The 24981-nt window shown below is 51.4% G+C and overlaps 9 protein-coding genes across 10 annotated transcripts; 3 read left to right on the forward strand and 6 right to left on the reverse strand.

Annotated features, from left to right (window-relative positions):
• Positions 1-986: 986 nt before the first annotated feature.
• AAFC00_004228 (uncharacterized protein) lies at positions 987-2297 on the forward strand (the record flags this gene model as incomplete). Its single annotated transcript, XM_069343836.1, has 3 exons — positions 987-1517; positions 1579-1674; positions 1731-2297. 3 exons carry the CDS (start codon positions 987-989, stop codon positions 2295-2297), a joined length of 1194 nt encoding a protein of 397 aa, XP_069202384.1.
• Positions 2298-5400: 3103 nt separating this feature from the next.
• AAFC00_004229 (uncharacterized protein) lies at positions 5401-8386 on the reverse strand (the record flags this gene model as incomplete). Its single annotated transcript, XM_069343837.1, has 2 exons — positions 5401-8213; positions 8380-8386. 2 exons carry the CDS (start codon positions 8384-8386, stop codon positions 5401-5403), a joined length of 2820 nt encoding a protein of 939 aa, XP_069202385.1.
• A 1138-nt stretch (positions 8387-9524) lies between these two features.
• On the forward strand, positions 9525-10388 carry AAFC00_004230 (uncharacterized protein; the record flags this gene model as incomplete). The annotated part of the gene is made up of 1 exon (XM_069343838.1): positions 9525-10388. One exon carries the CDS (start codon positions 9525-9527, stop codon positions 10386-10388), a length of 864 nt encoding a protein of 287 aa, XP_069202386.1.
• Positions 10389-12837: 2449 nt separating this feature from the next.
• Positions 12838-13271, reverse strand: AAFC00_004231 (uncharacterized protein; the record flags this gene model as incomplete). Of its 2 annotated transcripts, XM_069348631.1 has the most annotated exons (3): positions 12838-13052; positions 13110-13203; positions 13260-13271. In XM_069348631.1, 3 exons carry the CDS (start codon positions 13269-13271, stop codon positions 12838-12840), a joined length of 321 nt encoding a protein of 106 aa, XP_069202388.1. The 2 variants fall into 2 exon arrangements, with proteins under 2 accessions (XP_069202388.1, XP_069202387.1); XM_069343840.1 differs by lacking the exon at positions 13260-13271 and having other exon boundaries at positions 13110-13239.
• A 1541-nt stretch (positions 13272-14812) lies between these two features.
• AAFC00_004232 (uncharacterized protein) lies at positions 14813-15624 on the reverse strand (the record flags this gene model as incomplete). The annotated part of the gene is made up of 2 exons (XM_069343841.1): positions 14813-15508; positions 15559-15624. The coding sequence occupies 2 exons, from the start codon at positions 15622-15624 to the stop codon at positions 14813-14815; spliced, it is 762 nt and encodes a 253-aa protein (XP_069202389.1).
• A 947-nt stretch (positions 15625-16571) lies between these two features.
• AAFC00_004233 (uncharacterized protein) lies at positions 16572-17542 on the forward strand (the record flags this gene model as incomplete). Its single annotated transcript, XM_069343842.1, has 4 exons — positions 16572-16595; positions 16662-16846; positions 16907-17325; positions 17385-17542. The coding sequence occupies 4 exons, from the start codon at positions 16572-16574 to the stop codon at positions 17540-17542; spliced, it is 786 nt and encodes a 261-aa protein (XP_069202390.1).
• A 1632-nt stretch (positions 17543-19174) lies between these two features.
• AAFC00_004234 (uncharacterized protein) lies at positions 19175-19399 on the reverse strand (the record flags this gene model as incomplete). Its single annotated transcript, XM_069343843.1, has 1 exon — positions 19175-19399. One exon carries the CDS (start codon positions 19397-19399, stop codon positions 19175-19177), a length of 225 nt encoding a protein of 74 aa, XP_069202391.1.
• A 53-nt stretch (positions 19400-19452) lies between these two features.
• AAFC00_004235 (uncharacterized protein) lies at positions 19453-21335 on the reverse strand (the record flags this gene model as incomplete). Its single annotated transcript, XM_069343844.1, has 7 exons — positions 19453-19825; positions 19874-20328; positions 20380-20535; positions 20591-20795; positions 20849-20960; positions 21018-21140; positions 21293-21335. The coding sequence occupies 7 exons, from the start codon at positions 21333-21335 to the stop codon at positions 19453-19455; spliced, it is 1467 nt and encodes a 488-aa protein (XP_069202392.1).
• A 1925-nt stretch (positions 21336-23260) lies between these two features.
• AAFC00_004236 (uncharacterized protein) lies at positions 23261-23596 on the reverse strand (the record flags this gene model as incomplete). The annotated part of the gene is made up of 2 exons (XM_069343845.1): positions 23261-23400; positions 23461-23596. 2 exons carry the CDS (start codon positions 23594-23596, stop codon positions 23261-23263), a joined length of 276 nt encoding a protein of 91 aa, XP_069202393.1.
• Between the last annotated feature and the right edge of the window lie 1385 nt (positions 23597-24981).

A 24981-nucleotide genomic window follows, 5' to 3' on the forward strand; every position in this document is an offset into this window, starting at 1 on the left:
AATTCTACTCACGCCCGTAGAGCCCGTCGAGCCCGTCGCATACGTTGCTTTCCACATGTCCCACCTCGCTCAGGGGTGCACTGGGACCCCATGTTGGGTGCGAGATGGAGCTCTCGACGACTCGATTGGCTGCGCTGCGTGACCCCGGCCCTCGTAGGCGCGTAGGGTATCCCAGTACTGGGCCTTCACTCGAACTTCACTCGTCCCCCGCCGGAGACGATGCCGTTCATCGTCCACCAGGGAAATCAAATCCGACGTCAAAGGCTTCCTTTTGCCAGTAGAACGTCTGAAGAAACACTGACGCAAGGTTCGGTGTGATTGTGCAAATGTGCAAAAGCAGGTGCACGATGCAACCATCCATGTTCTGCATGTCTTGTTGCCCCTGACATGTCATGAAACCTGTGATTCCAACGGGCGTCAGCAGACAAAGAAGTCAGAGAAACATCAATCTTGCTAGAAGGTTTTGTGTTGTCATCAAAACCTCGAAATTGCCCCCGGTTGGAGGTGTAGCAGGTTCGACTTGCTACGTCCCTCTCGGTATCTCCGCACTACGCTAAGTCACAAGGCCGGGGCCTGGTCATTAAGCCAGGAGTGCTGAGCTGCGAAAGAGGTAACGGTAGTAGATCTAGTAATACCTTAAAACACCGAAGGAATTACTCCTTCCTCTATCATTCTGTGGACTGGCAGGGACGCCACGTGCGACGCCTCAAACAGCAGGTAGACAAACGACTTAGCGTCCACAGTGTCCGCGCTTTCCTCCTGACCTTCGTCCCCCATCTTACTCCACCTGTCACTTCTCACGTACCTCATGAAACATCTTTTCCTTTCCTTCCCTACGTAGCATTCCTCTTTGATATAAAAGCTGCCACCACGATCCTTGAACGTCCAAACCACACTCCTTTGACTTGCCCCTGACATTCCTTCCCTCCATCCAATTCTCACTCCTTCCTTCTTATAATCTTTTTTCTACCACGTCTTCTGTGAAGATGTACGCCTCATCTTTTCTCCTGGCTTTTTGCCTCGCCCTTGGTCTGGTCCAGGCGACCGTCTACAGCCTTGAGGATGACTACACCGATGACTTCTTCGGTAACTTTGACTTCTTCACCGGCCCCGATCCCACCGAGGGTTGGGTCGACTTTCTCTCGTATGACGATGCGTCTGCTAGCGGGCTCATCAAGAGTACAAACCCCCCTTCTTGGGGCGTTGACAACAACAACGTCATCAGCCCAGACAACTCCGCAGGTCGTCCTTCAGTTCGTCTCACCAGCAAGAAGACCTACAACCAAGGCCTGTTCATCCTGGATCTTGCCCACATGCCTCACTCCGCGTGTGGAGTCTGGCCTGCATTCTGGACTTTCAGTCAGACTGCCCAATGGCCCGCTGGAGGTGAAATTGACATCATTGAATACACCAACCTTGGGATCAACGACCTGATGTCTCTGCACACCACCGATGGCTGTTCTATCGCCGGTGACTCCCAGTATATGACCGGAGAGCTGGAGTCCAATGTCTGCGACGTAAGTGATGCTGCTCATTGATGGCCCTATAGACACGCGAACTGACATGCGCCCCCTATAGGTCAGTCAAGGAAGTGGCTGCAGCATCAATAACACTGATAGCACTTCTGCTGGCACTGGCTTCAACAAGGCCGGAGGTGGTGTTTATGCCATGGAGGTGAATTACTATTTTCAATTTCTCCTTGTTTTCGATTTGACTAATCATGTGCGCAGTGGACCCATGAACTAATCCAGATCTGGTACTTTGCAGCTGGCTCAGTCCCACCATCCATCACAAACGGGCAGCCCGACACCGCCTTATTCGGCAAGGTAACTGCTTTGTTCCAAGGCACTTGCAACATTGACAACCACTTTTACGATCACGCTATGATTTTCGATTTGACCTTCTGTGGCGCCTGGGCCGGTGCAACCTTTGGTGATGACGGCTGTCAAGTCCTGTCTGGTTACGACTCGGAAAGCAGTTGCATCAATTACGTTGGCAACAATCCCCATGCCTTTGACAATGCGTACTGGACCGTCAACTCACTCAAAGTCTACAAGGTCGGCTCAAACTCGCAAGCGTCTTCGCCGTCTTCGGGTACCTCTGCTGTGCCAGCCGCAAGTACAAGCTCTGTAGGTCTCACTTCGCAGAGTGCAGCGCTTGGTGTCAGCACCAGCATCTATGCACGATCTACTTCTGCAGCTAGCACTACCACTTCAAGTGCCACTCCTACCTATTCTCACTACCACCACGGACCTCCCAGTCGTCGTCATGCTCACCGCAACCAGTACGATTGGTAGACGTCGTGATAGTTATGCTTGACCGGGCACATGACCATACAGTATCATCTTAAGCTGCGAACTTCATCAGGATATACTGGGTCAAGTGGAATTGACCACTCATGCATGCAATCTTGGGGTCTTTTTGATTTTTTCTTGCTTCGGCTTAGATGATCATGTGGACGTGGGGTGGATACGATAGCTTTGCCTTTTTTTCCTCTTCTTTCTACCTTCATTTCATGTATCTTCTTCCTGTATCGTCATCAACACACAATGTTCACTTGGCTTCCTGGTTGGAGTCTTTGAATTGTGTCCATGATGGACGAGGTGGATTGACATGAGGATTGTGGCACATTTTTTCCTTTGTCTTCTTCACACTCCTTTCTCCTTCCCACCCCCTTTGCAGGTCTTAGGCTTTTTTTAACCTCTACCATTCTCTTATCGACCGGACAGGCTTCTTTCCTTCATCTACAACGCATCGCACTCGGTGGATTGGGCAATGGCGTACAATGTGGGGCATGGAATGAGATCGTCGTCCATGGATGCGGGCGCACATGAGACATGAATGAGATACAAACTACAGAATCATGGCATAGACAGGGGAAACCAGGGTACTTTCTTGATTGCTTTTCAATTCGTGTCTTTTATTACAACTTTACAATGCAGAATGAGAATAGTGTTTTCTCTCTTGCTCGTCTGCATCAAATATTTTACATTTCAGATTCGTGAAAATGCTGTTTACCTGACGTTTCGAGTGTGTGTTTGTTTGTTGTCCCTGTCTCTCATTTAGGTGAGGTAATCTAGAGCGTTTGTATGATGGAACACATTACCAGGTACCAGGTATGCTAGACGGCCAGACTACCCTATTTTCCCATCAACATTCTTAGCGCTCACTTCCTTTCCATTACACGAACTACCAAGATCGCTCATGTCAATTATCTTTTCATGTTTCACATATCACGAACAAGCTCCCCTTTCCCTCGTGCGCAACAAGATCCCTCGTCTACCAGATAATCTAAAAGCAAGAACTAACCGCCAGCCCACTAACCACTTGTACATAATTCCCGTAAGCCGGGGATCGAGATCGGGAGTAAGTGCAGCGACGAGCAAAGAGCAAGGACATGGCCGGACGAAGACCCGTTTAGTCTGCTCGCCATCTTGCATGTGCAGGGCGGGCGGGCGTCGCGCTGCATTGCATTGCATTTGTCCCCATCTCTCCCGCTCTCACTCTGTCGGTTTGTCGGTCTGTTGGTTCGTTGGTCTCAGTTCTGTTGTTCTTCAGGACTGCAGTTGCAGCAGGGTAGAGATGCTGCGGGGGAGGGGTGTGGTGTAGTGGGGGTTTCATAATTCCGTTTCGTTTTTTACTCGTCTTTTCTGCTTTCGATATCTGATTTATTGTATCTATGGTCAGGGTGAAGATTAGGATAGGATGGAGGTGTACGTAGCCCTTTCTGTCTTTATCTTTGGTTGATTCCTGGTTGTTCTTTTACTTCTCGGGAACAATCTTGTATATTATCCGCCGAGAGAGATGGTAGGGTCTATGTATTCGCTCTATCAAAACCTCTCCCCTTCCTTCTACTTTTAATATTCTTTGTAATGAAGCTAGCGAGGCTCACAACAGCTACTCGATCTTAAGACTATGACCTACGCCTACTGAAGACCAACAATCAGCAGCCGAAGAACCAGAGCTAAGAAACACAACAAAGTATGATCCTCCAGAAGCAAACAGCTAACCCTCAACCCACTTGCCCTTGCCATCCTCCCTATCCCACAAACATAGAAAAAGGACTAAGACACCAAAAGAAGACCTGAAACATCCCAAGCACCAACCTAGAATGAAGATGGCAGGCATGCATAGTCGTGTAGTATAGAGACCTTACAGTAGATATGCAGCACGACCGGGAAGGCCCCTGTTCCTCACTTTTAAGGTAAGGTATCTTAGCTACTCATAGACTCTTGCTCTACTATCTCCTTTTTCTTGCATGGCGTGCCATGAACCTCTATACGTCTCTTCGTCGAACCAACCGATCTCGAGAGATCTGGTTTTCTCTTTTTTTGCTGGTGGGCGCTTCGGTGCTGGAGCTTCTGTGTGGAGGATAAGTACTGTTAGAGACCGGAGATGATGGTTGTAACGGAAGGCGGGCAAGAAGGAATTGTGACGTGTGTCTTTATTTGCGGTTCATGGTCTTTGGCAGACTTACTTGTACCCGCGAGTGTGAAGGGCTTCTTGTCACTGATATCATGTGTGAGTGAACGATAACTCATACACACCTTCGAAGCGAGGACCTGGTATCGATAAAGAAGAAAAAGTGCGATGGAGTCTAAAGCTACCTATGACTTATGACTACGAAACAAAGAATGTCGTATTACACATTCAGCTTCGAGCTGAAAAGAAAAAGGAGTTCACTCCAGACACCGTCCCGTCCCTCTCTCGCCCATGCTTGACTACCTATATTCTCCCTCCTTCCCGCACTGATCCAGATTCTAGCTCTGATAGCAGAATCTGACAAGTACATAGACACAGAAAACGCAGCCATAGAACCCGTGTCTCCTCTACTCCAGCTTGGTCCAGAGAAGCTTTTTGGTGCTCTGGCTTTTTGTTCATGCGACTGAGTATTCTTTCGTAGCTCTGAACTTCGACCCGCAAGAAGTTCTCGAATGGGACGAAGCAACGGAGCCGGATAGAAGTGGGAAGGAAGAAAGTAAAACCAAGCACAAAGAACTCCTGAAACAGAAAACGAAAAAGAAAAAGCATTCCTATGGGTATCCCTGAGCCGTAGCATCGCATGAATCCGCCGTGTGCCTTTTATCGAGGCACTCCATCATCGCACTTTTCATCACTCCACATCATCCAAATCTCGTACCGCCGTGATAATGCTTTGAGAGTACGATACTGGCAGCAGACATGGACAAAAGCAGTCGCGGGACTGTGATAGATGATACAAAGGAAACAACCAACTCAAGGTCCGACGAGCCGCTTGAGCCTCCTGAACGCAGGTGATTCTTTAGCCCTGCCGTGGCGTCCGAGTCTGCCTCGACGTCGCATGCCACGATCGGTAGTCTCAATGTTGGCTGCTTCTGCTGGTTGCGAAATGTTGGTTCTATCTGACTTCCCACGAAACGCCTAGTTCCCGGAAGCACCGCTTGGGGTGAGCCCCAGGTGCGCAGAAAAGCGGCCCAAGTCTTCAGCGGCACTGGGATCGGTTGTCAAGATCGTCTTCATGCCTTGAAGGATATTTTCGGCAATCTCACCGCCACCGGCGCTTTGCAAAATGTGCTGGACAGTGGGCGCGTTGGCGAGCGGGCCTAGAATACGCGCCACGAGAGGGTTCGGGTGTGGGGGTGCGGCAGCGGTATAAGCGGCAAGGGGCGTGCCAGGGTACTGGGGTACGAGCGCAGGAGTATTCTGCGTAAGCGCACCGTATGGGTTAGGCGGGATAGCATTGCTGTTCGGGGTGCTGTAGGGAAAGCCGGTGGCTCCATTTGCGGTCTGTGGTGGCGCAGGCGAGAAGGCGGGCGCGGGCGGCTGACTGTTGATGGGCGATGCCACAGGGCCGTTGCGCAAGTGTGGCGGAATGCCATTTCCATTCTGTGCCACCTGGGCGTCTAGCGGAATGGGCGCGGTCGAAGGGTTATCCCAGTGAGCCGGCTTGTTGACGACAAAGGTGACGAGCAAGATACGATCTGGAATGGAGGCATCGAGCGAACTGTGTTCGAGGAGACCAATGTGTGGAGGCAGGGGGCCTCCCTTTTCAACGGGACTTATGTAGACATCTTTGACAATCTCGCTCATGCCATGGCCCTTCCTGATGACGGCGTAGCGTGAACGACTGGCAAAGTAGTCGAAGATCTGGTCGAAAGCTGGGCGGTTGTTGTACGGGGACAGTGCCAACACAGCAACGTCGGACTTTCTGGACCATTGTAGTCCACATAGATAGTCATCAGCGCGACGAGCCTCCAGGCGTCCCTCGATCTCAAGGGCTCTTGGCAGAAATTGAGTCCATGGCATGTATCTGCCAAAGTCGTTGCCGGCAACAAAGCGACCAGTAGTAGTTAGTTGCGTGACACCGGGCTGCACCAGCTCGCCACGCCAGACGGCACCATCCGACAGGCCCAACTCAGCAGGGTTATATTCCTCGTCGTCGTTGTCATCATCAGCAAGTAAGCGGTCTACGTCAGCGTCGACCTTTTCTCCTTTCTCCTGCTGTGCCTGCCTCTGTATAGAGCTACGACGTCTCGACGGCTGTTGAGTGGGCCGGGCATCAGGACCTTGTTCACCATCAGCAGTATGCTGTGTCTTGGCCCAAATGCCGCCAATATCAAATTGCTGTGATGAAGTGCGTCGACTGTGGCCGCCCTCTGGCTTGTCAACGTCCATGGCATCGGAAGCAGAGGCGGCGGAAGCATTTTGAGCAGCGGTCGGGCTGCCGGATTTGGGAGCTTCGGCATCAGACTCGCGGTGTCTGACGGGCCTCGAGGCAAAGACAGACTGCTCGGCTGTTTGGTTGGTAGATTCGTCGTCGACGTACTCGTCGCCTTTGTGTGTGCGTCTCATTCGAGGCTTCTCGTCTTCCTGCACCATGACCGACTGCTTCTCGACTTCCTCCTTGAGCGCGGCGCGCTTCTTCTGCTCCTCTTCGCTTGCCATGTCTTCTGGCTTCATGACCGCCAGCTCATCAGCGGTGAGGTCCGACTTGAGCAGTCGCTCGATCAGCATGTTGTTTCGCTTGAGATTGGGAAGCAGAGCGCGGAACTGGGTTGAATAGCTCTCGGTGAGCTTGGGACCATGGTTCATGTACAAGGCATATTCGATGCGTGAAGCGTGATGTCTGCCAAGTGAAGTTGCCGTGTGACCGTCGGGAATGCGATAGGAGGCAGCCTTGACTCTACTGTTGATATCGTCGGTGATGACCTTACTCAACGCCTCGGCGGCCTTCTTTCTTTCCAGCGGCAGTTGGTCAATCTCGACAAGTGCAGTTTCCGGGTCGGGTTTCTTAGGGCCGTCGACTGCGGGAGCGCTGGATTTCCGTCTCTTCTCCGCTCTCTTGGTTTCTGAAGACGAGGCGCGTCTGGTCGAAGCAGTCGTTTCAGTAGCAGTAGTAGTAGTAGTAGTAGAGGCGGCGGCGGCGGCGGCGGCGGCGGCGGGCGTAGGTGTTGGTGCAGGAGCTGACGATTCGTGCGTGGCCCTCTCCTCCGACTTGGCAGCAGCCGGTGGAGCATCTTCTTCCTTGACCTCGTCCTCCTCGAACTTCCTCTTGGTTCCCGACTCTTTGCCTTTGGAAGCTGCAGCTGGTGTCGTCGAAGGCGCGGGTGTGGGCGTAGCGGCGGCTGGAGGCTGGGATGCCGCAGTGGATGCCGGAGCAGGACTGGAAGAGACGGCGTGGGCGGCAGCGTCTGACTTGAGCTCGCTCGCTGTACTCTGGCGGTCCCCCGTCTTCCTTCGGCCCTTGCCCTTCTTCTTCGCATTGCGCCAGGCACGCAGTCTATCCTCCCACGGCTTCTCGCCCCGGGCCATGGCGGCCAAGAGGTCCTTGTGGTCGTCTGGGGAACATTGTTCACAGAGGTAGTTGTCGGGCAACAGGTCGGCGTCTAAGGGCAGGTTCAGGCAGATGTTATGCTGCCATACTTGGCACGCATCGCATTGGACATAGTCTGGAGGTCCTTTCTCAGACGTGTCTCCGCACACACAGCGCACTCTCTCCTCTTCCTCGTCGTCGTCGTCGTCGTCCTCTTCCTCGTCTTCGCCCTCTTCTTCAGCTTCGGCTTCGGGCTCTGGCTCTGGCTCTGGCTCTGCAGACTTCTTTGCCGACTTTTTACTAGCTGACGCCGCCGGTGTTGCGGCCTTTTTGCCGGGCTTTGGTGTTTCTTCACCGTCTAGGTTCTTGTGTTGTCCCTTGGTCGCACGACCAGAACGACGAGGTTCGTCTGCTGCTGATGCTAGAAGGAGAAAGTAGATGGTCAGTTCTATGCGCTATGATTGGCTGCTCCTCTGCAGGCATTCAACCCGAGGCCTTGTGGCATTGCAGATGAAACGGAATCCCAAACGTGGGTGGTGGAGATGAATGAATGATGGTCGTGATGATGATGATAATGTGATGCTTACCGGCCATGATATTTCTGATGCTCCCCCGAATGTCACGTTGATGCGGCAATCGACAAGATACAACAGGTTCAAAACACAGCAAGTCACGCGTGTAGTTACTTCTACTATGTGTACAAGCGCAAGGCAGGTACAGGACTCGCCGCGGAACGATGAGGCAGACACTTCAACAAGTGATACGGCCAAAACAACAGTTGACGAGAAGGGCCGTCTCTTAATCCAGGACTATGCTAAACTCCCAACCGATATCCTCCACCCTGCTTCTGCTTGAAAGAAAGCTGGGTCGCGTCGCGTTTCCAGCACCAAGCCGAGGGCAGCTTTTGAAGTCAAAGATGCTGCCGCTGGGTTCGCGATGGCGTGCGATCCGACGGCGGCGGTGACTGTAAAGCACGAGAGATATATGCTGCACAGAGCGATGGTTAGTTGTCAAGGGTTGACAGCTGGAGTGCTGTGCGCCGTCCGCGCGGGAAAGGCAGGAAAAGACAAGCTTGACGCGATGAACGCGCTGTGTCGTGGGTGTTTAGCAATCCACGTTTCTCGAGATGGAAAAGTAATGTGTAGCAGATGGACCGACAGCACGCGTGTCGAGATCAGAACGCGATCGCAGTCAATCGACAGGGAAAAGGTGGGAGAGATGGCGGCTTGATAACTTCGTATCTGCAGAGAAGAATGGGCAGGTGAGGGGAAAGCAAGCTCGTATGAGTAACGCGAGAGTGGAAGGTGCAAACGGAGGCAAACGCCCGGATGCCAAGACTATGCATAGAGAATCGCTGTTTCCTGACAGTAAGGTAATTGTCAGCCTGTGCGCAGCATAAGTGGTGTGTAAATGCATAAAATGGTCATAAGTCATATCATGCATTAAATCCAGCTCCCAAACGCCAGGGAACCTTGGAGTCGAGTACACAGAAAAGGTACAGGCACTGAACCCGCTTCTCCGTTTGCGCCTTCCGCATGTGACGTGACGCAAGGGCGCAACGCAGTGTACAGGGGTGGAAGGAAGTCTGGAGCGGCTTCTTCTTCTGGAGCAAAAGTCATAAACCAACACACTTTGAAGCAAAGAAATCACGGCACTCTGCTATATTCCAAGTATCCAAGGCTTCTCTATGATTGCACTCGTCTGAGTACAAGCGTCAAAATCACCTACAGCCATGGCCGACGTCCGATCACTCTTGCGCAACGAGCGCGCTTCTCGTCGCATAAACCATCCCCATGCTTCATATACAGAATCTGGGAAACTACTATGTACGGTCTGCGCATTACAAATAAAGACGGAATCACTGTGGGAAAGTCATATCAAGTCACCGCAACATGCTCTGCGTCTTCAACAGATGCGTGACAAGGCTCCCCCGAGCAAGAAGCGCAAGGCTGGAGACTCCGAGGATGACACCAGGAAACGAGTAAAAGCTGTGCCTGGCGACTCTTTCGATGATTCTGGACCTCAGGATATTGTCGACGACGAGGTGGATATGCTGCCACCTGCGGATGCATCTGTGGTGGAGGACCTGAGAACAGACACGACATCACAATTGCCCGGCCACAGCACAGCCCAGCCTGTCCCTGTCCAGCCGGTTTCTGTCGATGAAGACGAATGGGCAGCGTTCGAACGAGATCTCGCAGCTGCTCCAACTCCTGCTGTTCCCACAGTCAGCGCTTCAGCAGTGATCAGTGCTGCTCCCTTGACAGCTGAGGACATTGCGGCTCAAGCGCGCCAAGATCAGAGCGTCGAGAAGGGCAGGCGAGAAGCTGAAATCGAAGCAGAGAGAGAGGATGCGGCGAACGCTCTGCAAGACGAATTTGATGAAATGGAAGAATTGGAAGATCGCGTGAGGAGGTTACGCGAGAAGAGAGAGGCGCTGCGCAAGGCGCGAGAAGCAGAGGATGAGATTCTGCCCGATATAGTAGACGATGCGCCCAAGTCGTATGTTGCTGCAGCGCAAGATTCATCACTGGGCGATGAAGACGAGGAGGATGAAGAAGACGAGTTTGACGACTGGAACTTCGGGGCCAATTGAGGAAAGAAGAAAACAAAAGAAACGCTATGACTTTCGAAACTATGATACCCGGGTTTAGCTATGCCTCAAAAGGCCTTTTTTTAATCTACGTCCGCAAGCATACCGGGTATTGATCTTGGTGCTGCATGAGAGCATGTCCTCCATGTCTGTGTTCATGTTACTCATGTCCCGAAACACCACCTTCTGCTTGCCAAGCCGTGCGGAGGTTGATACCATCAGATGTGGAATGTGGACCAAAGTACACCTTGCATTACCTCCGATACGGACAGTAAGTTTCCAGAACCAAGCAAGTCATCTCCTGTCCACGCTTTGTTGACCTCGTCTCCTCTTCTTCGTTGTTGTTTTGCACCACTGTCGTTCATCTTGTGGCAGGTCACACCAAGAAATGAGCACGATTCGATGAGCATTTCTTTTGTTTCCCTGATCAACTCCCGTGGGCCAAGGGGGATATCTTCGAGCCCCTTATTCTCTTCTTTTCTTCCCTTTGCTCTACGTGCTCCTCGCAGTGGCGTCAGCCTGAACGACCAATGCGATGCGACCTTCCTGGCCTACAGTGCTTCTGTTTGCCTGGCCAATGTCATCGGTTTCCGCACACAGCAACGCAGAATTTACACTAGGCACTCCTCGGCGACCAAGGATCGTCAGCAAGCCCTGTGTCAACAGAGTCACGAGCAACGTGCTCTCGCTGAAAAGAAGCGAAGACGCGAGATCGCAGAGCTTTGAGTATCTCAGTGCGGTGAGGCACGAGGATCATGTCGATGGGGTTTATTCGCGGTCACAGGTTAGCCGTTACTCATCTTAGGCTGTATACATATTGTGCCATCTATCATTCACTAACGACGATCCTGTCGGTTCGACTCAAGCAGACGCACAATTCTTCGCTCCTCGCTGTCCAAGGTGGCAGTGTCTTCCTAGCCCCCATGACGGCGGGCAACCAATCTTTCAATGTAGTGGTAGACACCGGAAGCAGCGACACCTGGCTGATCGCCAACCAGTAAACATGTGTCTCCGCTAATGGAACCACACAGGCCCAAGCAACCTGTCGTTTCGGACCAAGCTACAACCTCTCCGCAACGGCCCACATACTCCCGGACCAAAACTTCAATATCAGCTATGCGGATAATGAACTGCTCAACGGAGCCATGATGACCGAGAACGTAAGCATGGCAGGAATAGAAGTGTCCCAGCAAGAAATGGGAATTGTCGACTACGCATGCTGGCACGGCGACACGCTGTCCTCGGGTCTCATCGGGCTCGCCTACCCCCTGCTCACAGACGCCTACAGCGGGCAAGATCCCAGATCCGACAGTCCAGACACCAGACGACACTACGACCCGCTATTTACCACGATGCAAAAGCGCGGACTCGTCTCGTCGCCAGTCTTCAGTCTCGCTCTGCAACGCGCTTCGTCGCCGACCGCCTTGACTGCTGTGGGAGGCCTGCTGGCTCTGGACGGGCTGCCGTCTATTCCGTACGGTGCAGTCTTCGTTTCGGCGCCTGTGGCTGTCACGGGCGTGGATTCGCTGACTGGCGAGACCCAGCATCTTTTTTATCCCGTGTCCATCTCCGGCTGGGCCATGTCGCGCGACAGAGCTGTCATTTTCGACGTCAGAGGCACGGGGAACGAGCGGTATACGCCTATCGTGCCCGCTGGAGAAACAGAAGATGAAAATAATGATGATGGCGATGCGGATCTCGTTGTCATCGACAGTGGAACCACGCTTATCTACGCGCAGGATGATATCGTCGCTGCTCTCGCGGCGCTGTATGACCCTCCTGCGCGACTGCAGCAAGAGCAGTATGGTCTATACACTGTCGACTGCGCTGCTCATGCCCCTGTCTTCGGAGTCGTGATTCAGGGAAAATTGATTTACATTAATGAAGGCGATCTTGTGCTACCGATCAGTGGTGGTGGTGGCGTTGACAGCGTTTGTGCAATGGGTGTGCAGAGAATGGGCCAGGGTAGGACGATTCTGGGAGATGTGTTTCTGAGGAACGTCATTGCTGTGTTTAACATTGAGGCTGGCGAAGTCAGGTTTGCTGCTAGGCAGTTTACTGGTGCTGGCTAGTGTGTCATGAGACTCGATTACACATGCCAAGGAATCAAGCTCATGGGGCAGAAGTGTTTAACCGTGAATACTCATGTTTTTATCTCAGGCAACCGCATTTGGTCATCATCTATTTGATCAACATTATTCCGCGCGAATTACTGAAGACTGAAGGTTTCGGTAATCGGTTGATTCAATGTAAGAACACGCACCATATGCACTCATCATAATCCTATGTCGTGTAATCACAGGGAGGAGACAGAAAATGGAGTGTAGAGAAAAGTAACAGTTCGTCATATTCTGTAATATCATACATTATATTAACCTCCCATAGCTGTCATAACCTCCGATATCAGGGCATCGAGATACCAAGACGTAAATTATCACAACATGCTCCCAGTTTACTTGGTAGGGTGGATCTTCTCAGGAAGGGCATCCTCGAGACCCTTCGGGGCGATCTCCTGGATCTTCTGAGGGACCTTTGAAGGGCCAGTGGCGTGGGAGACGCCGCCACTGCTCTGGGCAGCCTTGTCTGAGCCGGCACCGGTGTCGTGGACGCTGTTGGGCAGAGCCTTCTCAACGCCGGCGGGGACCTTCTCCTGGACCTTTCCGGGGACTGGAGAACAAGTTAGCTGGTGGTGTGTAGAGAAGGAACAGAGAGGAGGCTACGAACCCTTGGAGCTGTTGACGGGGTCAACTGCGTGGGACTGGTTGGTGGAGGACATTCTCTTGGATCTGAGGATGAACGATAGAATGTTGTTGTTGGACTTAGTGGTGCGTCTTAGAATAGCAGATGAGTTCATTTGGATGATGAGATACAAACCAAAACGAGCATGAGCATGGCATCTTATATACTGCTCCAAGTCTCACTAGTCCTTCATCCTACCTAGTGCATGTGCACTCTCACACGCCTTCTACGCCTCATCGATGACTTTGCGCATGCGCAAGGGGACGGACTAGTCATCGTCAAGGTACTGCACCAGTCAGTCGGGAGATGTCATCACGCAATTGATCCCTCAATGTTCGGAGCAATGCAGCAGTCCGGTGTGTACGAGCCTTGCCGTTACCTCGCTAACCTCTATTTGGATAAATATACGCTGATGACGTTTGTTTCTTTCTTGCCACATACGGGTTTAGCTTCAGTGAGATGGTACAACAGGGGACCCCCACCACACCCCGCTTTTTGTCTACTGTTGGAGCTGTCACTGGATGGATATGACCTGGCTTCTTACGAGTGGTCGTGCATTTGGCGATGACAAGGAGCGTCAATGCACAGCCGCGATCTGGGTAAAGTCAGGTACAGTGAGATAGACTGTCTCACGGCCGATGGTCGAAGTAAGTTTTGTTCGGGGTGGAAGTTGCTCCGAGAAACGCAGACACATGTGCGAGTACGCCACCTGAATGTGATTCCGTATCACGTTGCATCAAGGTCTCGACAAAGACTGTACAGTGCTTTACTGCTCGCTTGCTGTTTCGCATCGCTATGCATTCCCTTTGACCAGTAGGAAATGCAGTGGATTCATCTTTTGTGGTTGCCCGACCATGTTCTCCAAGACCGGGCAGGGGTCTACAGCCACATGTGGGGAGGTCAGTCTGACAACCATGACGAGACTTTTGCTAGTGCACATCAATCCCATGAGCACAGAAGTCGACGTGGCATTTCCAGCATCTGGCCTGGTCGCTTGGCCTCTGTCTGATTCGTTGCTGCCTGTTCGACTTCCTTCGGGTAGTGGAAATGGCGTTTATTCCTTGACTCTTGTCGTGCTCATTATGATGCGTACAAGCTTGAGCTCTGAGGCGAGAGTGCGAGGTGGTCTTACTCCTCGGAAGCGGGGAAACGAATTGATCCGGGCAAGGTAGTGGAGATTGCTTATGGCGCTCCCTCGCGCACCTATGCATTCCATTGACATTGACAATACTTGATGACGTGGAGGCATTTTGGAATAGCTTCGTGGGTTGCTGTCGAGTTCAGGTAGAAGCGAAGCATAGTCTGTATCTGGACGCATCGTAATCATGACGGGATTCGGTAGAAGTGCCCGGCCTTCAATCCAGGTCGCGATCAAAAGCCGGGTTTTGACGGGCACCCTGTCCGCCGCACGAGTGAACCAAGTCAATGATCTCAAGCACCTTCAGTCAAATCAGTCTTATATTTGACCTGGATTTCGAGGTACTGGAGGGCTCGACCGAATGAGGTGCATCTCATTCTGCTGGCCCTTGTGCTTTCGAAGACTATTATCACTCGTAATCACTGTTGAAACGTAGCTTCCATAAGGAACATACAACATATCTCGTTATTTCTGGCTGGCCCCCAAGTCAAACCTTTAGAACAATACCCATGTACAAAACTACTTATCACACCCTTTTCACTTTTGCCAATTACACACGGTTCTTGGCCTCCCACTCCTTCGTCTTCATGACCGTAACACCCCACCCCTTGAGTTCAGCAATAGTGTCATCCTTAAGCTGCTGCGTCGGGGCCTCGGTGGCGTCCTCCAACAAGATGACCTCGAAGCCCAGCTTGATGCCGTCGATACTCGTGCCCCTGACACAAGCGTTTGTGACAAGACCACCAATGACAATCCTCTCGATGCCGTGAGCATGCAGCTCGGTCTGCAGAGTAGTGAACTGGTAATGCTGGTTATCGGCGAACGCAGAGTAGGAGTCCACGGTGTGGTTCTGCGCCTTCTTGATGTAGTTGACTGATGTCCTGAAGCCCTCTAGGTTGTGCAGACGAGTGCTGATGCCGTTCTCGAGCTCAGAGCCCCAGGTCTCGGGGACGCAGTGAGGCGTGTAGAGCGTTTGCAATTCCCACTTGGTGGTCGGGTCCGCGACGAAGGGGTCCATGACTGTGTCGCCACTGGCCTTGCCCGGGTGGCTGGTGTAGAAGCTGACATGGTCCGATGGGTGCCAGTCTTGAGACGCGATGATCAGGGGCCAGTCATGCTTGTCCAGCAGACGGTAGAGTTGGGGCAGGATTGCCGGGGCTCTGAGACTTCCCAGCGAGCCATTCACAAAGTCGTTCTGGACATCGATGATGACAAGAGCCGTGTTCTTGTGCAGGTGTGGGTTATACTACATCTGTTACTTTCCGAATCGAGGCAGAAATGTGTTTGCTTACATACTGGCACAGCAACAGCAGAGGAGATGATGCTCGCTACAGCAAAAGCTACAGACTTGGAGAAAAGCATGATGTGTAGAACGTGACACGGTGATCGAGTACGAGTCTTACTGTCTATACCAAACGAAACCAAAAACTACGGATCTCACAAAAAAAAGATGCCATACGACTTGTAGTATTTATATTAGCTTCGACCAGACCACACACGTCCATGGACCCACTATCGGAAAGCCGATAGATAGATAGCCGTGTGTTCCTGGCGGGCTGATATGCAAATGCAAGTCAGCGAGCCGATCCTATCATGAGATCTACCAGCTATCAGCACATTCCGATATAGGGCAGGCAAGCTTGGCGGGACGGGGGCTTGGGAGATCTGTTGCGGCGTCGGGACTGGGCGATATGTGCGAGCTGAAGAGATAGCTGACCATGAGTGATTGCCAATCCCGTCCCAGGCCTTGTTGAAAACACATACAGGTAGGAGTTGATGGGGGAAGATGGCTCGGCCGGTGGCTTGAAAATGTTCCAGACATCCTGGCTTAGCTCGCCTAGACTTATGTGAAGGCTCTTCTGAACTTTGATTAGGGTACGAGGATGTGGCTTTGTCCTCCACTCTTGAGCTGTTGTGTACTTACTGAGTAGCTACAGTCAAAGTTGGGTCGAGATAGGTGACGTCCACCGAGTAAAGAGGAGCGTGGAAAGTAAGCGAGTGGTGGACAGGGTCGCCTCATCGCTTGGTGGTGGGTGGAACGACGGCGGAGTGGAGGGCGGAGGGGGGAACACTTGGCATATTGGAAACACCGCAGCTCCGCCCGCCGCGCGTGGGTGAAGCTGCCTGGAGCTACAGTGAGGCAATGCCTTGATATTAGATGTACATATACAGCGTTCATCATCTCTCGTCAACCGACAATAACCACTCGCTTGTTTTGCATCTGATCACTTCTCTTCTCCAAAGCCATAGCGAAAGACTGCTCCTCTGCTGCTCGTCATAACACAACAACAACAACTCGCGCAGCCACAATGTCGAGAAGATACGATTCAAGAGTACGAAGTGCCTGCCTGTCTCTGCCGTCATCATCTTTGACTAACCTTCATTGCTTCTCCTTCTAGACGACCATCTTCTCCCCCGAAGGTCGTCTGTATCAAGTCGAATACGCCCTCGAGGCCATCTCACACGCCGGCACCGCCATTGGCATCTTAGCACAAGATGGAATCGTCCTGGCGGCCGAACGCAAGGTCACCAGCAAGCTATTGGAACAAGACACATCCGCCGAGAAGTTGTACATCTTAAACGAGTGCGCATCTGCAGACCGTCGGAAACAGACCAGATCAGACCTCTAATCTCTCCTTCACAGCAACATGATCTGCGCAGTAGCAGGCATGACAGCAGACGCCAACATCCTCATCAACTACGCCCGTCAAGCAGCCCAGCAATACCTCCTGACCTACAACCAAGAAATCCCCTGCGAGCAGCTCGTCCGACGACTTTGCGATCTCAAGCAAGGCTACACCCAACACGGAGGCCTTCGTCCCTTTGGTGTTTCCTTCATCTACGCCGGCTACGACGCCCAGCGCCACTTCCAGCTCTACCAGAGCAATCCCTCCGGCAACTACGGCGGCTGGAAGGCCACCTCGGTCGGCGCGAACAACGCCAGCGCCCAGAGTCTGCTCAAGCAGGACTACAACGAGGAGTGCAATCTCAAGGAGGCCTGTGGACTGGCAGTCAAGGTGTTGAGCAAGACCATGGACTCGACCAAGTTGAGCAGCGAGAAGCGTACGACTTTGTTTTCCTTTCATCATTCCCTGTATCTCTGCTAATCCACATCTGTCTAGTCGAATTCGCCACCGTCGGCCGAACAAAGTCTGGTCAAATATACCACCACCTTTGGGGCGCCGAGGAGATTGATGCCCTACTCAAAGAACACGGTCTGGGCAAGCCGGCCGACGCAGAAGTGGCAGATCAAGATGCCGGCACCACCGGTCTGGCTTGAAACGAAGACGGAGGAGAAGGCATAATCCTTGGTCAATGCAGGGGAATCGAGCGACCATGTACAATTAATCATCATCAGACAATCAAGATGGAATGACAGCATCTCGAGTCAAGTAGGCGAAAAGCTGCGCCGACAAAGGGAAAATAAGAGCAGGGAGAATGAATGAGAATAGTAACAAGCACATGGTCGTCTTTCCGCATTCCTGCTTATGAAAAGGGGGGAAAAGGGAGAGACTACCTAGACAGCAGCAGCGCTCAGAACAGCGCCGAAGAAATGCCAATTTTCGCGAGCTCGGCTCGTCTTGACTCGGTTTGGACTTCAACGTAGGAAGCTATAATCTTCAGAGCAGATTCTCGAGTCCCATGCTACGTACGTCCAAGTTGAAATTGTAACCCGTATCTCTTCGCGACTTCTTCAGTCTTTCGATATCCTCGAAAGGAAGATAGAGGATTCTGAGAACACAACAACTCAAGTGAGAAGGTGGTAGTGTAGTACTTACGCTACCTTGCTACATCACACCATCGCATCCAAGCAGATAAGAAAAGAGCAGAACAAGAGAGATAGAATGAGGCGGGTCTGGTGTATAGGACGATAGTATTATAGTATATGATGAAATCCAAGATTGTGTTAGAATATAAGGTAGGGATCGAGGACTGAGAAGAGGTGTCAGAGCTGGCAGGAGCGAGCTGTGGATGAGCAAGCAAGGCCAAGTAGCAACAACAAAGGAAGGTAGCGATATCTGGTCAAAGCAGATGCTTCGAGACAAGGGGCTGAGGTGACAATTTAAACAGAGAACAGTCTGACCAGCTAAGTAGACATATCGACAACAAATCAACCGAGTACGATGCTGAGAACGGATGCAACAAGATTCGAAACACAAAAAACAATCATCACATAACGTAAAGTAGACAACAATAACAACAGAAACAGTGTCCTGACCCCTTCTCATTCCCGTGGGATAAAAGAGGATGAAGTTATTCCCGCAAGACAAAAAAAAACGATTGGAATAATGGTATCAGGAATGAATAAACAAACACCGGTAAATGGCAAACCCTATCATCATCATCGTCTCCTTCTTCTTCCTTCTCTTTACCTTTCCTTGAATCCGCCCTCTCTGACCTTTCTTTTCCTCTTTTACCACTCTTCGCCTTCCTCCGTGGTTTTGAAGAGTTGTGGAGCAAATGGAAATGAATGATGGGCAAGAGCATGTACCATCCAACCGCTCTGCCTCCCTCGCCTTCTACTCGACTGGTTGTGTATGAAAGAGTTAGGAAAAAATGGAAACAAGACATCCAAGCAAACGAATGAACAAAAAACGCCTTTAGTCGCCAATGTCTATGATTGATGTTCAGATCATGTATTGAGGATCTCGGTTGTTGAGAAGGGCAGCGTCGATGTACAGGGGTAAAACATGTCAATACTGATCTATGACGTCCGGTCCGTACCAGTCGGTGTCGGCGGTTATGTTAGATGTTAGGTTTTGATGTTGCAGACGTGCGGTGGACATGGTAGTGAAGTGAACGACTGTCAGCTTCATAATGCTTACAGCACTGCTCGCGCATCGTGTGGTTTCGGGGCCAGACACTCCGCACGACCAGATGTATATTCGTGTGAGCTCTTCGAGAGCGATTCTCAATTGCCAACAACCACTCTGGCGCCTTCTTTGCCCAAAACACCTCTTTCTCGCTCTTTGCCTGCCTTGGGACTTCGATCTCTGCCCTTCTTGCGGCCGAGGAAACCGAGCATACCAGATGGTTTTTGCCGCTCCTCGGGGACTTGTATTAAGTTCTGGCTTTGGTTGGCCATGTCGGTCCAGCTACCCGTCTCGTTGAGGACTACCTGCACGCCTCCACTCATAGACGTTGATCTTGTACTCCCACGAGGCCTGTGTCGACCAGACGAATGTGACGTTAGGGGGGTTCCTTGGCAGCTGCCGAATCGTCGTATCTGACATTGCGGGGTTTCTGGGAGGGCTGACCATGACCTGGGGCTCCGTATTCGTGCCTTCCCGGCGAAGTAGACGGCGGCGGCGGCCCTGCTTGCATGGCCGCTGTGACCAGGGGCGGCGAACCATTTGGTGAATGTGTTGATGATCGTGCTCGTGATGCATTATGGGGAGTTTGTGACAAGGGTGTTGGTATTGATTGTGGTTTGCTGCTGTAGTCTTGCACAGGCGCTTCGCCTGATCTGGAAGGCGGCGGTGCTCGCCGAGGGGAGCCTGTGGACAGCTCGGCCGGATGGTCCGTGGTAGTCGCGGTACCTGGCGGCAACGATGCGGGATTTCTTGGTCATGTTAGCGCATACACATAATCGATTTCCCGCAGAACTTGCCTTTGCTCGGGTACAGTGGTGTAATTGAATGGCTCGAACATTGTCTCGATCATGCGATGAAGCTCGTCCGCTCGAATCTCGGCCTCGGTGGCGTCCGGGCGGAGTTCCGGCCGAGGCTTCTGCTTCCTTGTTCTTGCCTCCAATGGAGCCTCTTCCAGCAATAACTCCTCCAGGTCGTAGGTGGCATCAAAGTTCGTCTTCTCACTGGACGGTTTGAAGATGGGGTCGATTTCTTTGTTTTCTAGTGCTTCGAAGTCGAGTTGACGGAAGAAGGGGTTGTCCATGAAAGACTCGAATGAGGCGGCGCCTATTCTCTGGCTCTTGTCTTTTTCTAGAAGTGAACTTATGGCGTGCATGCACACCATCGAGACAGGAGGGTTGGTGACGGGGAAATTCGGCTCTCCTTTGACGATAGATTGTATTAATTGATCGTGGTGATGGCCTTCGAAAGGTCTCTGCAGGGGTGATGTCAGCTTTTGTACGATAGCCGGCGGGAAACTACATACCTTGTTATAGATACACTCGTAAAATACAACACCAAGCGACCACCAATCGCACTCGGCACCGTAGCCTTTACCTCTGTAAACCTCGGGGGCCAAGTAAGCTAGTGTGCCTGATCTACTTGTCAAGGCTTTTCCTGGCGTTAGATCTGTCGCTACATTCTAGAATGGTATCAGTACCGATGCATGAAGAAAGTTTGGGTGGCATTGTACGTACAAAATCTGCCAGATGAACATGGCCGTCCGAATCTAATAGCACATTATCGGGCTTGACATCGCGGTGAACGATGTTTTGGCCGTGGATATACCGTAGAGCACACCCGAGCTCTGCTATCCAGAATCGAACAGCCTCTTCTGTAAAGGACTTTCTGGAAATGTGAAAGCGTAGGTCACCACCTGTCATGAGGTCCACAACAATATATCTGATGTTGTCAGCTCAGGGAGGTAAGTGTAATCAGAAAATAATGTAACATACAGATACTCGACATCTTGAAAACTATATCTCAAATTACACAGGAAAGGGTGATTTAGATGTTCCAGCATGCGTCTCTCGCGGATCATGTTGCGAACGCTCTCGGATCGCACGACTTGATAGATGTCAGATGATGGCCCAATGCTTCACGGTAGCGTAGCTGATGGCTTACCTTCATCTTTACGGATGTATTTTAGAGCAAAGGTCAGGCCTGTGTCTTTGCGCTCTACTATCCTGACTTTTCCAAAGGCTCCCTTGCCGACTACTCGTAAAAGGCGGAAATGGTCGAGGCTGACTACAATCGAAGAACTCATGTGTCAGCTAAGTGTAACCATGACTTCCAAGCTCTTTTTCTTCTCAACATGTCCCGAATTGCCTATGCTACCAGCCCGTAATTCCAAATGGGGCATGTAGAAAAAGTAAAAAGGGCGGAGGGAGGTGCCTCACCTTCGTTGGTAAAGACAATGGGCTTGCCACTCGAATTCCCCATTCTTTCGAGCTCTTCGTTTCGTTTGGGTTTCAGCTTCTCTATCAGAAGGGCGGCGTGGATTCGTCTTTCATTCAATAATCATGATCATGTGCTGGTGAACGATGTGTGGCAGGGAGAGTTGCGGTGTGAAGGGCCGCGGACTGCTCTGGGTAGTTCGGGGGAAGCGAGCTCAAGCAGAGAGCAGACACGGAAGGCTTGTCGAAGACAGCAAAGACATGACCCGGGTGAATGTGGTGCAGGGGAACCATGTAACAGCGGAATAATTGCAGTGGTTGTTGTTATTGTGATGATGGTAGAGTAGAGTGAAGTGTGGACTGGACAAGTCGCAATCCTGGCGTTCTGCAACGTCGTGCCTGCTCGAATTGAAATGTAGAGAGAGAGTTGTCGGCCCAGGATAAAGAAGGTACAGTAGCGCACTACTACTACTGAGGCAGGCACCCTCTCTGTCTCTGTCTCTCTCTCTCTCACCCAAACTCCACTCAGTACCCTCTGTACCCTTTCAAGTACCTCTCGTACCTCACTTCTAGGACAGTACAGCAACCTTGGACAGCTCTAGTACCACTCAGGGAAACGTGCGCGTGCAGGGCGGCCAAGCTTGGAAACGTCCGTCGACTAAAATTACCCCAGAATCAAGAAAAAGTACATTATTAGACCGAAACAGCTCGCTGACCGACGTAGCTGCGCGTAGCTGCGCGTAGTTGCGAGGGTGCAATAGCTTAGGATCCTGATCAACTACTCCTCGATCAGGGTTAGGAGCTGCTTCTTCTTCATATCCATCTGTGCCTGATCTGCCTTCTGAAACCGTGAACCGTACTTTCTCTGATAAAACTTATTTCTTGGTATGGGGAAAGGGCGTCTGCTGCCCATGAACCCCCTTTCCCTGCCCGTCAGCCTATTGGCTATCTGCACCCAGGACCACCTGTTGACGTCCATGCCCTTGCTGCAATCACCTTTTTCTACTCAGGGCCTCTGCGGCTTATCAGCTTCGCTTCTTACTCGAATATCTTATTTCACGAATTTCCATAAATGGTGGCATTGGCCAGGCATTCTGTTTACGCCTTTGTGGATCAGCCTGGTGTCGACTGACTCTACACTTCCGAACGAACAAGACCTGTTGCCACGTGTGCAGCCAGTGTCTAGAAGCGTGAGCGTGCATATCTGACCCATGAGTCTGGTAGATTACCAGCAACGCAAACAACTGTGGTACATCTCATCTGTAGCCCTTTGCAAACCGAGGGTCATGACTTATCTCAGCTTACTTCATCTAACATTATCATCATCAGCGGGTTCCGCTGGACACGACTCGGGTCTCAGCTCTGTTCCGGAGTTTTGTCCTTAGCCCGCCGTTCGCCGCCATATCTCTCATTATTTTACCACTGTCCCTTCTCTACTGCGACGGTACCTCGGGTGCCTCGCATGTAATGTCACCAAACAACAACTTGTACTTGCGGATATGCACAAAAGGGTGAGAAGTATATCAGATGCTGCATGCACCTTAGCTCTCTTTTGTATGCCATCGAAACATCTTGCAGACTTCTGGAAGGGCTTGGCTACCCATGTACCCAGCGGCCCACAGCAGTAGCTGAACTATGATACCTAAGGTACTGTACCTTACCTTGCCTGCCCTGTGTGCTGCACTTTTCTGTCCTGCTGAGGGTGTTCCCGGGGAGGAGGTTCCTCTCCGCCGGCAAGCAGCCCCACTCAGGGTAGCCCTATACAAGTACAAGCTCGGCAAGTTTTATGGGAAACGTTGGAGCTCGACCCTAGGACGAGGATGCTGCTGTTGTGCTAATAACCATGCTTCCAATTTCCCCATGATATAGAAACCCATGCGCCAAAGTGAATGCCTACTACCGGTCCGCGCGCTCGAAGTGTTATAAAATATGCGAACCTCGGTTCGTCCAGAGATATTACTGTCAGCACGATCACACCTCGTCCATGGTCCCGGCTGGCTCTTCATCGTCCGCACTGTCATAACTTCCTACGCTGCTCATCTCGTCATCGTCCTCCGAGTCCTCTCCCGCGTCGTCTGCGGCCTCCTTGGACGCATACTTGGTCACGTATTCTACCTTTCATCAGTATGCCAGTAATCTTCGACTGTTCTGTATGCTTCCCATCCTCTTACCTTTGACCTTTACATCGTAATTTTTCGGATCCCTCATCATCAATGCCGCGGCTTCTCCGTTGAGCGGATCCGTCGGGTTTGGATATCGGAGTAGTTGTGGAAGGAAAACCTCAAAGATGTTGACCATGTCGTACATCGGCGACCAGGTTTGGTTGATCACATCGAGACAAACACTGCCCGACCTAGAGATGAGGAACGATGGTCAGCTCTATTCATATACGGACACGGAGGACCATAAGGTATAGGTACATAGGGCATCTTACAATTCATCGATGTTTGGGTGGAATATGCGATTAACAAATCCGATACTTGGACTCTTGTAAGGGTACTGATCAGGTAGCTCCACGTGTATCTTCCATAGTCCGCCGGCAAAAGGTGCTAGGAGATGTCAGCGCCGTCTCGATCCTTTGCGATGCTGTCCGTACTCTCTTCAGGTCCCTTGAACCGAACATAAAACTCTTGCCTAATTATGGTCAGTCAGATGGAGAGACTTTTGCGACGATGTTATTGCGTAGGAAAACTGACACTATCAAAGTAAATCAGTAGGATGCTTTTACAAAATGTAGCGAATTGAACAGCTGCAAGTGCCATCATTTGTTAAAGGGAAGTCATACTGTTATCGTTGACTAGAGTAACCTCATAATCACTCATGAGCCTGGTGCTCTTGGTCAGTATGTAGATTCGCTCGGACCTTCAACGCCCTCGACGCGACTATGCAAGTGATTGTACATACATCCTGCCATTATGTCAGTACTTGCAGATTATTGTACTTGTCGACTACGACCTACTTCATGACCTGTTACGCATAACAAGATCTGTCAGCAGCGTATTCTTCACCCCGATCGCCAGTATGCTGCTTGGACCTACGTCTGTTTCGATCCGACGCTTTGGACTACTCATTTTTGCAACACCGCCACTACCTTTCGGTCTTGCTCTTGTGTCCGATGATCAGGTCTGATCGCTGTTGCTTATGGTAGCGAGGTGACCCTGGGTCTCAGTGGTGTATAGTAGCTATTGATGCCGGTGATGGTCCGCAGGTGCTGCGGCGTCTCTATAAGCTGATGGGTGAGGAGTCTGGCTTGACAGCCAGAAATGGACAGAGTGAGGATGATAATGTGGACGAGGTTGATGATATCCGGGGATAACGAGAAACACAAAGTAATAGAGGGGTAGGTAAGAATATGGAGTCGAAGGTGAGATTGTGGTCTGACGACACCGAAGGGCTTAGGTTCGTGATCATACCAAGCATCCTGACGATAAGAGCCGATAAGGGTAGGGTGCCTCTAAGGCAGGCACGTGAATGCGCAAATAAGGCTACGCACAGCACGTGAACAATTGCCCGTGCCACCGAGGCAGGACTGGACGTACAGTCAGGTAACCATCACAACTTGATAGACACTGTACGGAGAGCCCCAGACGAATGATTATATGCTGAATAAACACGGGTGCATACCTCACTGTAGCTTGCAACACAGACTGTACTACAGACTAAGGCAAGGTACCTTAGGGTATAAGGTAACT

Source organism: Neodothiora populina, assembly GCF_041146345.1.
Source record: "Neodothiora populina strain CPC 39397 chromosome Unknown canker_contig_17, whole genome shotgun sequence".
NCBI lineage: Eukaryota > Fungi > Ascomycota > Dothideomycetes > Dothideales > Dothioraceae > Neodothiora > Neodothiora populina.